Consider the following 13,513-nt stretch of genomic DNA (forward strand, 5'->3'; position numbering starts at 1 on the left):
ATAGGTAGCCCGTCATGCCCAAGGCAGTTCTCCTTGTGATGGGAGTAAGAAATGTCCACGCGTGACTCCAAGGAGAAGCGTCCTTGGAGGCGTTTGGGTGACCCACCCCAAAGGGAGGGTTCGCGCTGGGGCGGCCGCCCGGACGAGGAGCACGTCAGACACAGCGGCAGCAGCACCGGGAGCCCCCGAGGCAGCGGCGGCTCTCGGCCGGCGCAGCGGGACCTGGGCCGAGCCTTCCCGCCCACCGCGGCCCCGGACCGGCGCCGCCCCCGGGGTGGGCCGAGCCCGGGGCCCGCCAGGACCCCTTCTCCTCTTCCTCCGCCTTCTCCTAGCGGAGCCATGGCCTCGCTGCTGTGCCTCAGCCTCCTCGCCGCCGCCGCGGCCGCCACGTCGCCGGGCCGGCTGGCGCCGTTCGACCTGCTCTACGCGGACGGCGTGCGGGCGTACCTGGCGCGGGACTGGGCGCGGGCGGCCGAGCTGCTGCAGCGCGCCCTGCACAGCTACGCGGGGCTGCGGGCCGCCCGCCGCGCCTGCCGCGCCGCCTGCGCCCGCCAGGAGCCCTTCGGCGGCGGGCCCGGGCGCTGGGAGGCCGCGCTGCTCGGGCCGGTGCTGCAGCGCGCCGGGTGCCTGCAGCGCTGCCTCGGGCGGCGGCTGCGCCCCGCGCCCTCCGCGCACCGCGCCAGCCGCGCCGTGCGCCGCGACTTCGAGCGCAGGGAGCCCTACAACTACCTGCAGGTGGCCTTCTTCCAGGTGGGCACCGGCCCCGGGCGCGGGCTCGCCCCGGCGGGTGGGAGTTGCCACCTCCCGGGGTGCTGTCGTGCACGGCAGGGGACGGGCGTGGCACGGCTCACCGGGAGGGTCGCCGGGCAGCCGTGGGGGTGAACGCCTTTCCCTCAGCCTCGAGAAGAGACAACCGAGAGGGAGCCTGGTTGATGCGCAGAAATATCTGCAAGGGGGTTGCCCAGGGAATGGAGCCAGGTTCTTCTCACTGGTGCCAGCCACTACAAGAGGCAACAGGCAGAAACTGATGCACAAGTTCCTCCTTTAGATGGAATATTAAGAAGAACTTTACTGTGCCGGTGACCATGAACTGGAACAGATTGCTCAGAGCAATTGTGGAATCTCCCTCACCAGAGACATTCCAAAACCATCTGGATGCAATCTGGTGCCATGTGCTGTAGGACGACCCTGCTTGTGCAGGGAGGTTGGAGCAGATGACCCACTGTGGCCTCTTCCAATCTGACCCGTTCTGTGATTTTGTGATTCTGTGAACCCGGAAAGCAGCTGGGGTGAGGGGTGGGTGTGAACAGCAGAGACCTGCAGGACCATGACAGGCACTGCTGCCTTTTCTCCGCAGCTGAAGAAGCTGGATCAGGCCGTGTCTGCTGCTCACACCTTCTTCGTGGCTAATCCCCAGCACCTCCAAATGCGGGAGGACATCGAGAAGTACCGGCGTATGTCAGGGGTGAAGTCAGACAGCTTCCAGGACCTGGAGGCCACGCCACACTGGGTGAGGGCTCAGTGCAGAGCCACGTACGAGCAGCTCTTACTCCACCCTGGGGACTAGTCTGGGACCCTGATCTGTTCCCACACAAATGCCATGGCTTGAGACAGGCCCCCATACACAGAATCATAGAGAGATTTTAGCCTGGAAGGAACCTTTAATGATCACCTAATCCCAGTCCCCTGCCATAGGCAGGGACACCTTCCACTAGATCAGGTTGCTCAAAGCCCCATCCAACCTGGCCTTGGAGCACTTTGAGGATGGGACATCTGCAGCTTCCCTGGGCAGCCTGCTTCTGTGTCTCCTAAGAGTCATCATCAAAGTATCTTATCTCCAGTCCAACAAATATTTTATCTTCCATCAACACAGTGTTTCAGTTTAATACCGTTGCCCCTTGTTCTGTCACTACAGGCCTTGGTCTAAAGTCTTGCTCAGACCCCTTTGTGTCTGAAAGGCTGCGGGAAGATCTCCCTGCAGCCTTCTCTTCCAGGTGAGGACAAACTACTGCAAGTGTGACAGGGAGACTTTTTGATGACAGTTATTTGGCTTTAGTCTGGGATTTGCTGTCACTGTGTGGTTGACTGTGCATGAGCAGGCAGGCCCCTTTATGTCAGCACCATCCTATGAGCGACTCAGAAGTCTCGGGGCATCCTTTGCTGTCACCCACACCCATGAGGGGACCTGGATCTGTCCTTCACAGGAAGCATATGAGACTGGTGTGCAGCACTATGATGCAGATGAGTACCTGCAGGCCGTGGCCAGGCTGGAGGAGTCACTCTCAGAGGCCCTGTCAGCACTGGAAGAGTGTCGTGCCCTGTGTGAAGGGCCTCAGGAGGATGAGGATGAGGAGGAGAAAATGCAGCCTGGCCTGTATGAAGCCATTGCAGGTAGTGTTAGAGGCATGGAGGGTTGGGTTGAAAGGCTGTGCTCCCCACCCAGGGCACATCCCATCACCCAGAACTCCTCTGGAAGAAGTGTGGGCTACTGCCTTTCTTGCTCCTCTCTCTTGCAGCCCATTATATTCAGGTTTTGAAGTGCAGGCAGCAGTGCGTCCTGGAAATTGCCACAAAGCCGGGGAGAATTTCTGCCACAGAAGATTTTATACCCTCTCATCTTGATTTGCTGCAGTTTGCCTACAGCCAGGGTGAGCAGAGCCACAAACCAACAGGTTATGCTGTGGCACCCCTACACTTGTCCTTTGCCTTTGATCCTGGAGGGCAGCTTGTCATGGGGAAGAATGGCACACTGACCTGAGCTCTACTCCTATTTGCCCCCTAACTCTTCCCAGAACCTCTGGTCAGGACTGAGGACACCTCGGGAGACATCCCTTGTAGTCTCCTTCAGTCTCATTGCCCAGGTTCTGTGGTGTGAGGCTGTTCCCACGTCTTTCCTCCAGCACACTTTTCCAGGACCTTGTTCCAACGTTTTGCTGAGTGTTTTATACTCTCCTTTTCAGTACATGGCTCCAGAGCAGGCTCCCACTTCCCTCTAGGCAGGAAGCCTCTAGGCAGGAAGCCAACACACGCACCTCACCTCAGCAGTGGTGTTCCTTCTGAGGCAGCCCTACCTGCTGAACTGATGGCCTGGCCTGGCTCTTCCCCACACTGACCCAACTGTTTCTTATTTCCTCTGTCAGACCACTGCTAAAACTTGTATCTCAAAGGTGCTGCTAGACCCCTCATCTTGTCTGTTGCATGAGGGAGTGGGACCATCTCTCTTTCAAAATACACTTCCTTTTAATCTGTTTCTTCTAAGCCAGCTCCCAATAAGTACTAAAGGCATGGCTGTTCTGTACCAGGTTCATTCCCATAACTGGGTGGAGGCCCTGCTAGGCAGGGGTTGGTGTGTATTGCTGTAAGGCCAGCTTCCAGGTCCTGACAGGGACACTGGGTGCTGCTGGCCTGTACACATCCACTGCTCAAGTCTTTCAGAGACATCTGTGTTTGTTCTCTGCTGTCTCTGCACAAGTTGGGAACCAGACACTGGCTGCTGAATGTGCTGCTTCCTACTTGCTCTTCTATCCCACGGATGAGCCCATGCTGGAGAAAATGAAGCAGTATCGCACAGAGCTGGGAGAGGACGTGGCCATCACAGCCAGACAGGTAGTTACAACTCCAGGCCTGTCCTTGTTGGTCCTCCCCTGTCCCACAGGACGGGATCACAGTCCAAGAGACAAATAGGGGAAGGTGTTCCTCTGCAGACATGTGCCAAGCCCAGCAGTGAAGAAACTGGAGTTTAGTCAAATGTCACAGTCATTGTCCCTTCAGGACAAAAACAGGCTTTAATTGTGCACAGCAGTGGGATGGGGCAGGCTTCTGCCCTGGACAAGGGTGGGATTTTCTTTTGTGAGGTGGTTGTTTGACAGTCTCTTTGCTTCCTTAGAGTATTGAGCATTATGTGCAGAGATCTTTGATGGAGAAGAAGTTGATTTATTATGCAGTGGAGCATCTGGGAGAAACTTTTAATGACCCTGTGAGTAACAATATCCTTTTAACCTTCCTGCCATGGTTTCACCAGTTCACAATCACAGTTGTCAGAATTCACTTTAGTAGGCCATGATCCAGAAAGGATCAGGTGCTGATAGGAGGACCCCCAAGTCCTTACGAGGTGTATCTTTAAGGCCTTTCTTCTGCTCCAGGGCTGAAGTTAATTTGAAATGGCTGCTATAACTATATGCATTGGCTCAATTTGTCTGTCCTGAGAAGTGGGCCACAGTGGTTGGTCTCATACTCACTGGAGAAGCAGTGCAAGGTTTGCTGTGTACTGAACCACCTGTGGTTTTTTTCTTACAGGATCTTTGGACTCCAGATGAGCTGATTCCTGAAAACCTAAGGGAGAAGCACAGGTAAGATTGGGCAGGTCAGCTAGGACTGCAATATAAGTAGGGGTGATACAAGGACCAGTAATATGTAGAGAAATGGGCACAAAAGGAACGGGAAGGATGTGAAATGCTGCTGCAGAGGAGGGCTGGGCGTAGCTCTGTGTACTGACAGCCCTGGTCTCTGTTTTTCCCCTTGCTCCCGAGAGAGGATCAGGAGAAGCAAAAGCAGGAAACTCTGTATGTGGAAGAGAGGGAGAAGAGGGGTGAGTAAAAGAGCTTGAAGGAGGTCTTGGATGCAGTCAGCCAGACATACTCAGGCTAAGTGCTGTCTTCCACCCTCAGACATTTGAATGGTAGCATAGATGCAGACTGACTTGAATGGCTCAGCAAGTCATCTCACTGTTCTTTTCTTCCTCTTTGATGCATGTGTAATCTTGCAAAATCTCACTGCGTACATCTCTGGCATGCCAACTCAAAGGGCACTGTGGCTGGAGAAGCTGAGGACAGCCTAAATGTGGGACAAGCCTGTGGACATGCAGATCCCTGTTCAGTGTGCCAGCAGTGTCTACACCAAACCTGGTTCAGCTCCACCAGCCCAACTTCAATCAACACTTTTCTGAAAGGGACATGAAGGAAGGGGCTGGGAAATGGAAACTGGAAGCAGACAATGTAGCTTGGGCAAGTCTTTCCCTGAAAAGCAGAAGTCCAAGGGGTTTGTGGCTGAATGATGCAGGCTGCAGTGCAGAATCTTGTGTTCTTGCTGCTCCACTGTTCTCATGTGTGGATACAGAGCCTCTTGAAGGGCTTGGTCATGGAGTCTTTGCTTAAAATGACCCCGAGTGGTTCTCTGCTGTGGCACATGTGAGAGCAGAGCCTTCTAAGGGCCCGAGTGCCTCGGCATTCCTCATTGTCCAGAGGTCAGAGGGGTGGGAAAAAAGGCCAAAGATCAAAAAGCTGAATCATCAGCTAATATCCAGTGCTTCTCTTTTGGGTGAAGAAAGCAGAAAGATTCACCAGAGATAATTCTTGGATAAGATGTTGATGAAAGATGATTGAAAGGAGGGTTGATGGAGGTGTTTACCTGCTTCTTTTCTCCAGAGCCTCACTCCAGTAGGCTGGACCTGCTCTGCTGCTGCAATCCACAGTGCACTCAACTTTCCCCAGCTCCCTGCTGCTCTCCCAGCAAGTCCCAAGTCTCTGCTGGCTCCTGAAGCACGTGCTGTAGGCCAGCTTCCCCAGCTGGTGCTCTGGTTCCCCTGAAGCATGTGAGGGGTCTGCGAGGAGCGGGCTCTTCTGGGGAACTGTCCTGTCTTCTCAGAGAATGTAGAGTGTCTCTCCACTTCCTTATCCAAGCTGGGGGTTGGTGTCTGAGGGATTCTTGTCCAAAGCCTGCTCATGCCTCTCTGTGCTTGCTTCTCAGCAGGTGCTTTGCCTTTTGAGGGTATTGCTGTTACAATGGATTCCCAGCAGATGAATGGAAGCCAGAGGGTTGTGTTCGACAGAGTGCTGACGGAGTCTGAGTGTAAGGACCTTCTCCGACTGACAAAGGTGAGGCCAGGATCCTGTAAGAACTCCTGTGTGTGGACTTTCCTCCTCAGCAGGCAGGGCAGGAGGGTTTGCATGAAGGAGAGCTGGCAGCCTAATGCATGTCATCTGAATCCTTCTCTTCCAGGCAGCAGGGGAAGCAGGAGATGGATACCGGGCAAGGCGGTCTCCTCACACCCCACATGAGAGATTTGAAGGGTTAACTGTTTTGAAGGCCGTGCAGGTAAAATGAATCTGTGAGTCTGCTGCCCTCTCAATTGTCCAGAAAGAGAGTTTGCCACCTGAGTGTTTTGTTCTGTGGATTGCACTCTGGGTGGGGTCATGGGTGTGCTGTCTCCCTCACAGCACTTGTGGTCTCCTCTGACCTGCTTCCCCCTCAGTCACATTCAGGGATGTTGTACGTGGAAGGCTTGACAAGTGCTTTCTCTTCTGTGAGGCAGGCTTTGGGGACTGCTTGTCCCTGTGAGGTAGCCTTACAGACATGCTTAGTTTAGAGTTGGAGAATAAATTAAGGTAGAAGGAGCCTCTTGAGATCTCTGATCTGACCTCCAGCTTGCAGCGTGTCTAATTCCAAAGCTAGATGAAATCCCTCGATTCTTTGCCGAGGCAAGTTCTGAACATTTCCAAGGGTGGAGATTCTCCAGCCTCTCTGGGCACCTTTTTTGGTGCTGTACCAGTCTTGTGAGGGTGAAATTTTTCTTCATATCTAGCCAAAATTTCCCTTGCTGCAGCTTTTGTCTGCTGCCTCTTTTCAGTGAGTCTCTCTGAGGAGACACTGTCTCCATCTCCTCTGTAACCCTCTTTTAGGTGACAGGAAGCTGTACTTAGATGTTCCTTTGGCCTTTTCTTCTCTAGACTGGAAAAAGCTGATTCTTTCAGCCTGTTTTTCTAAGTCATGTGTTCCAAAATTCCTGCCATCTTAGGACTCTTCATTCAAGACTGACTTCAGTCTCCTAGTATCTCTTGTGTAGTGGGAGACCCAAAATGATGCAGCTTTCCAGATATGGCTTCGTGGGCCAAGGAGAAGAAAATATTTGCCTTGCTGTACAGGTGTACTCCTGAGTTATAACTGAATGAGAAAATGTGTTCCTTTCTTGCCTGAGTGACCACAGGACCTCACAAAGGTCTTTTCTCCTGCGCTGTGTACGTGTATCATTTCTTAGAGTGTCTTTGTAAGTATTGTAGCAGACTTGTTTTTCACTTGTAGCTGGCCCAAAATGGGGACGTGGAGTGGAGAGATGCCAAATTGCTTCTGCAGGCTAGTGAGAAATCTCGGAAAATCATAGAGTCCTATTTCACTCCTGGAAAGAAACTCCATTTTTCATTCACACACCTTGTGTGCCGCAGAGCTGTAGACGGTAAAGAACCTTTCATCCTGTTAGTCCCTGTCTCCCAGAAAGTCTCCTCACTCCCAGCCATGTGCTCTCAGGAGACTCTCCTCCCTTTATTCTCACTGTACCCCTTTCTCCCTGCATTATTCTTTCTTGAAGCTGAAAATGCCCATATTCCTTTTTGTATATTTCCAGGGGAACAGGAAGGTCGCATGGATCTCAGTCATCCTGTCCATGCTGACAACTGTCTCTTGGATCCTGAGGGGCAGGAGTGCTGGAAAGAACCTCCTGCCTATGTGTACAGGGACTACAGGTAAGAGCACCTGCATTAGATCATGTGAAGAAATTCCTGGCCCCATCAGAGGATGTGCTTAGCTTATAGAAACCAGGTGATGGTTGGCTCAAAGCCATGCAGGCCTGTAGCATCAGGCAGAAGGCTGCATCAGCAGCTTCAGAACGAGGTGTGAAACACTTCCCTGGGCTGGGAAGTCCTGCCCTTTTTTCCTCCTTGCTTGGCAGAGCCAGCTTTAACAGCAGAATGAGGCTGGGAGGCTGCACAGATTAGAACCATGATATCAAACTGCTATCTTGTGGGTCTACCACAGTACTACAGTCAGCTGCCAGCCCTTTTCACAGGCTGTTTCTTGTAGTCGAGTTCTGTCTTTTACAGAATTCTGTAAATTACAGGAAAGGGATAGTCAAGCTCCTTGGATTCCTCTTGTTTGAGCAGTCAGTGCCTATTCTCTCAAGATTCACTGCAAATACTTTGTGCTGGGTTTTTCCATTCCACGTGAGAGTTTATGTTTTTTGCAGCCTGTGGCAGGTTTTGTTACTCCTCTGTGAAAGAACTTGAAATATAGTTTAATGGTGATGCCAGTTGTTGCACACTGCAGCCAGATGAGGTCAGTTCACTACAGCTGATTCCTCCTACTTGCCATCTCATTCCTGAGCATCCAGAAATTTTACTTGTCTTTTCTTTGAATGGTAGCTGTATCCAGAGCAGAAATCTTTAAGCAGCTGTGATGAAGATATGAGACTTAGAGGAAATTCCATTGTCATTGAGTTGTTTCCCTCTGCATACCAGTGTTTACTTGGTATAACCAGATTGTAAAGTTACCAGACTTGTTGTGTAACCAGTTAGATCTCTGTCCCTCTTGTGAGAAAGCTGTCCTGTCCCTTCACTGCTCCCTGGGTTCTCTGACTTCTACTTGAATGGATGGTAAAATACTTTCTGGGGATCTATTCCACTGGGCTATTTTTGGGAGTATCCCTGTCCTCTTGCAGCTCGAGCTGTGACTGCCCAACCAGTCAGCTTAAGGGCTGAGCTCTTGCAGTATCCTTTCAAAGGAAGTGCCTGTGTTCCAAACTTTCTGGATCTTTCCTGTGAATCTGTGCTATGGGCATTAATGATAATATTGAACAGGATTGTACCCAGGGGCCCACGAGTTCCAGTGATGCTGCTCTGGGTGCACAGTGCTCCTTTGGGTGCCAGCGGTGCACTGGTCTCTGTGTGCTGTTCATGCTCATCTTCACCTTCTCTTTTCATTAGAAATTTCTCCCATGGCACCATTCTGAGTCCTTTTACCACAGTCCAAACTGCTGAGATTGAGCATGCAGTGTTTTCTTGGAAAATGCACTATTTTTTCAAGCATTATGTGGGTAGCCCGATCTGCCCAATGTTACATTTTAAGACCATTTTCCATTTGCTTCTTGTCCTCCAATTACCCTTCTCAGAAATGGAGTCTAAAGCCCTGCAGACTATTGAGGTCAGGATAACACTGTTTATTCTTCAGCCATTATCCCTACCTTCCTGTCCCTTTGGACGTGTGAGAGCTGTCCTTGCTTTTCTCCACTCATCTCACCCCTCTGGCTTCACAGCCTTATTAAAACCCTGTGGCAGAAGAGCTACAACTTCCTGGGTTCCAGGGCTGGTAATCCTCTCCCTGCCCTTATGTGTTTAACATTGCTGCAGCAACCACAGTGGTCATTTGTATTTCTTCCTCTCAGTCCCATTAACTATGAGCCTCTGCTGTTCCTCTGATGTTTTCTGTCAGCTTAATTGAAGGCCAAGAAGAACCCGGGCAGTTTGTGGTCCATTCTTTCACCTACTTGGCTGTGGGCTCACCTGTGCTGCACAGTGGCCTCACTACTTCTCTTTTTCTATAACTTTAGTAAAGTTTCTTGGTTTAATTTTCTTTCCTACATGCACCAGGCCCCTTTTGGATCATTCCAATTCTAATGTTACCTTGAAATTCCTTGGCAGTTAAGACATGGTTTTCTTTGCTGATCGGTCTGCTCTTCCAGGAGTTGGATTATTCCCAACCTTGAAGCATAAACAACAGGTTTGAAACACGGTCTGTCAAGTTCAGGGCATTGTCACAGCAGTGCCACAGATGCATGCTGCTGGGGATTAAGAACAAACCAAAATAAAACGGGACAAGTGTGTAGAGCTAATTCCCTGGCATACTCTCCCAGCCTCCTGTGGCTTGCAGCTCAGGGACTCCCCTGAGCCAGGCACTGCTGTATTTAACACCCTCAGATGGATTCTCCTGCTAACTGGTCTACTTGATTTTCAACCTGTGACAAGGAATGCTGGGAAGCGCCTGGGAGGAACAAGCTTCACCGTACATATGTTCTCTTCCTTTTTGTCCACAGTGCCATTCTCTACCTCAATGATGACTTCCAAGGTGGAGGCCTTTTCTTCACTGAAATGGACACTGTGACTGTCACAGTAAGTCTGGGACTGGCCAAAAGAGGGAGAGAGGATTGAGGGCGAGACTTACTCTGGGCAGGAGGAAACTGGTTGGTTATTGGATCCCACTGCTCCAAAAACAATCCTGTGCTGGTGCAGTGGCAGATTCAAATAGGGACAGCTAAAGGGAAATTGAGGCAAATCTCAGACAGGGGAGAATTTGACACTTTCCTAGCTGAGATTTTCCAGGCCCTTCCAGTCTGTGGGTGTCTGTGACCTTTGTTGTCCCACTGATTTTCTCTGTCCCCCTCCAAGGCCTGCCTCGCTCACAGACTGGCTGTGGCAGCTCTCTGCACTTCCACATTCCCAGAGCAGTGTCACCCCTGTAGAAGGACTGCGTTCTCCACAGCAGGGTCCGCTGGCTTCACAGTCTCTTGTCTCTCTCCTGGCAGGCCGAGGTGCACCCCAAGTGTGGGAGGCTGGTGGCCTTCAGCTCTGGCAAGGAGAACCCCCACGGCGTGTGGGCCGTGAGGCGCGGCCGGCGCTGCGCCATTGCCCTCTGGTACACGCACTCCGCGGAGCACGCTGAGCAGGTGAAGGGCCCTGCCGAAGGGACAAATACAAGCACCTCCAAGGGAGATCAAATCCCACCGAGGAGCAGCTTTTGGGCTTTCCCTTGGGGCAGGGCACAGCGCTGCAGCTGGGGGTTGCCCTCGGACGGGGTGTGTGGTGGAGGGGCCAGCCTGGGATGGGTCCGCAAAGGGGGATTGGGCTCTGCAGAGGTCGGGCGGATGTGTTTCGTCCAGACCCGTCGTGCAGGTATGATTCACGTAATTTCTGTCTCCATGGCTGCAGGAATGGGTGAAGGCAGAGGAGCTGATGGAGCAGAGGGCCGTGGAGCAGGACCAGCCTGAGGGAGATAAACATCAAGGAACTGATGGCAGCAGCAGATCCTCCTCAGAGCCTGGTGCTCCCCGCCGTGCAGCCAAGCCTGCAGATCAGAGACAGAAGCCTGGCTTGGACAGGAAGCAGCACCCCAAGGTGCTACGGGCCAGAGATGAGTTCTGAGCGCGTGGGGCTCTCTGGACTGTCACACAGCCTGGCCTGGCAGGTCACGGGAGCACCGGGACCACGGAGGCCTGGGGCAGTGTAGTAGTGTGGTAGAGCCGTAGTGATGGGGAGGGGTGCAGCTTTCTTCTCTGTGGTGTCCCAGCAGCTGAAAAATGGGAAAAGGACACATTGTGGAAGTCAGTGACTCCAGGAACTTTCTTTGCTGCCTCGCCGTGTTTGTCTCACTGAGAAGTAAGAAGATAGGGTCTTCTCACCCCACTCCTCTCAGTGCCGACTTCTTGGCTATCCAGGGCTAAATCTGACTGGGGGAGGAGGAGCCTGGAGTCTTTCAGTGAGGGCTGTCTCATTCAGGAACTCAAAACTAAAGCCTTTGGATTTCCTGAGCACCTGCAAACTCCAGAACCTTGCTAAGTTACCTGAGGCAGGAAAGGTGAGGGACTGTGAATGTACAGAATAAAAGCCAAATGCTGGACACAGATGTTGATGGGAGCTTGAGTCTGTATTACCAGGGAGACGTGCACACTTGTTTCTGATTGAAATTTAATTAACAAATGATGGGAGGGGATTGAGCCCTCGGTGAAAGATAACAGAGTATTTACCCAGATGTCAGCTACTCTCAGTAAGGGAGAGCAAGAGAGAAAGTCAGCTGTGACGTGGCTAATGTGGAAAGGGTGAGGAGTGCCTTTAAGAAAAAGCACTGTACACTCACGTTTCCCTGTAGCCAGACCTCTCTTTTTTTTGTTTTCATTTTTTTCCCCTCTCCATGCACTAAATTGTCCCTGAAAGCAGAAGAGAGATTTTGTTTATCATTTTCCACCCTGATAGAAAGACAATCTGCTGTCACTGCCCAGGGGATTAGTGTCCCGAGATGGGATTATATTGTAGCCAAATAGGAATTGAATGGGGTGGATGTGGAGTATCTAAAAGAGCAGTGACCCTTTTCCTGGGAAGCATTAGAGCAAGAGATCAATCTGTGGTCATGACATACTCAAGCCTTGATGAGTTGTGCATGGAGAACCCAAGTGCAGTTCAAGTGGAAGAAATCTTTAGAGCAGGGCCAGTGGTGTAAGAGGTGGTGAGTGATCCCCTTGTCACTGTTGGCACAGGGCCCCTGCTCCATGGGAAGGGAAGTCCTTCCTTAATCTGAATCCTGACGCTTCTTAACATGCAGGCTTGGGAAACCTGTGCTGGCAACCCTTTTTGCTTCCCATCCCCTCCCCAGGGTCGCAGGAAAATGTTTGATGGTGTGCATCTCAAATTCCCTCTCCCTGGCCAGGGGCCTGTCACATCCCAGTGTCCTCATGTCCATCCCGATGATTCGTGGCGGGTGCTGGGTGGTTGCTGGTTGATGAGGACACGTTGGGGGGTGAGGGACCAGTGTCCACATCTCTGGTGGCCTGGGTGATTAGACTGATGGCCTCCTGACGTCAGATGAGATCCGTTAAAAGGTATTTATCTCAGGCTTGGGCCAAAGCCGCGGGAGAGATTAAAAGAGATTGAGGCCAAGATAATCCCCTCGCAGCATCCCCCTAAAGTGGCTGCCAAAAGGCATGCCACCAAATCTTTTGCCACCCCTGGCCCCTGTGCCCAGTTCTGTTTTCCCCATCCAGAGCCCCGTTTGCAGCCGAGAGAGGGTGTGGTGGCCCTGCCATTGGTTTTCCCTTTGCAGGCCCTCTCTGGAGGCATCATCCCTCTTTCTGCCCTGCCCAGGACATGAGTGGCGTGCTGTCCCTGGGAAAACAGGAATTCCTGTGACTGTGAGGTACAGCAAGCCCTGCCCTGGTGGCTGATAATCCTAGGCTGTTCTGGCTAATCTTCACTTTATTAGTTTGTTGCTGGTATAAACAGAGGGAGTCAAATCCGCCTGGGATTGTTTCTTTCCCTTCAGGAGCAGTGTGCTACTCTCTCTTTTCACCCCTCCCCATCCACCTGCTTTGCATTACGTCCCAATCCGATTTCCCCAAGTCTCTGGTGTCTGATTTAATTTGCCTGACGCTGCTCCTGGAATCAGCCCTCCCCCAACCCCTCCCGTCCACAGCCTTCCAGCTCCCCATGGGGAGATCAGTCCTGGGAGAGGCTGAGGAGCAGAGAGGGAGCGAGGGACTCGCTGGGTGGACAAACGGGACTGCCTGGAGACTGCGGAGGTACGAGGGACTTTTGGGCAGTGAGGAGCCATTCTCTGCAAGGGAGGCAGGCTGTGAGGGTCCCATCCAGAGGGCACTGCAACCCACCTTGCTCTACAGATCCCGGTAAGTTTGCCGCCTTGCAGTGCCTGAGGTCACCTTGGTGAACCTGGCATTGGGACCCTGAGTTTTTTGGAGTGATTGTGTGGGGAGCCTTTGAACAAGGGCTCATCCCACCAGAGGATGAGGGAGGGTAAGATCATGGAAAGGAGTTGGGGTTAGCACTGAGGCGTCTTTACAGTGGTGAGGGGGCTTTGCTTTGGGATGGGGTTGTTTGTTCCCCTCTTGGCAGGTAAATCTCACCTGTTTCCAGGCTGGAGCGGGAGAGTAACACCTCCCCTGAGCGACCTGACACTCACTGCCTGT

At 52.3% G+C, this 13,513-nt stretch overlaps 1 protein-coding gene across 1 annotated transcript; it reads left to right on the plus strand.

The window, feature by feature from the left end:
* Nucleotides 1–316: 316 nt before the first annotated feature.
* On the plus strand, nt 317–11,442 carry P3H3 (prolyl 3-hydroxylase 3). The gene is made up of 15 exons (XM_050977930.1): nt 317–750; nt 1,358–1,510; nt 2,205–2,391; nt 2,517–2,648; nt 3,473–3,606; nt 3,887–3,976; nt 4,297–4,349; nt 4,530–4,588; nt 5,749–5,873; nt 5,998–6,093; nt 7,078–7,228; nt 7,397–7,514; nt 9,857–9,932; nt 10,346–10,486; nt 10,749–11,442. Exons 1-15 carry the CDS (start codon nt 340–342, stop codon nt 10,959–10,961), a joined length of 2,139 nt encoding a protein of 712 aa, XP_050833887.1. The 5' UTR covers nt 317–339; the 3' UTR covers nt 10,962–11,442.
* The last annotated feature ends 2,071 nt before the right edge of the window (nt 11,443–13,513 follow it).

This window comes from Serinus canaria, chromosome 1 (genome assembly GCF_022539315.1).
Source record: "Serinus canaria isolate serCan28SL12 chromosome 1, serCan2020, whole genome shotgun sequence".
NCBI lineage: Eukaryota > Metazoa > Chordata > Aves > Passeriformes > Fringillidae > Serinus > Serinus canaria.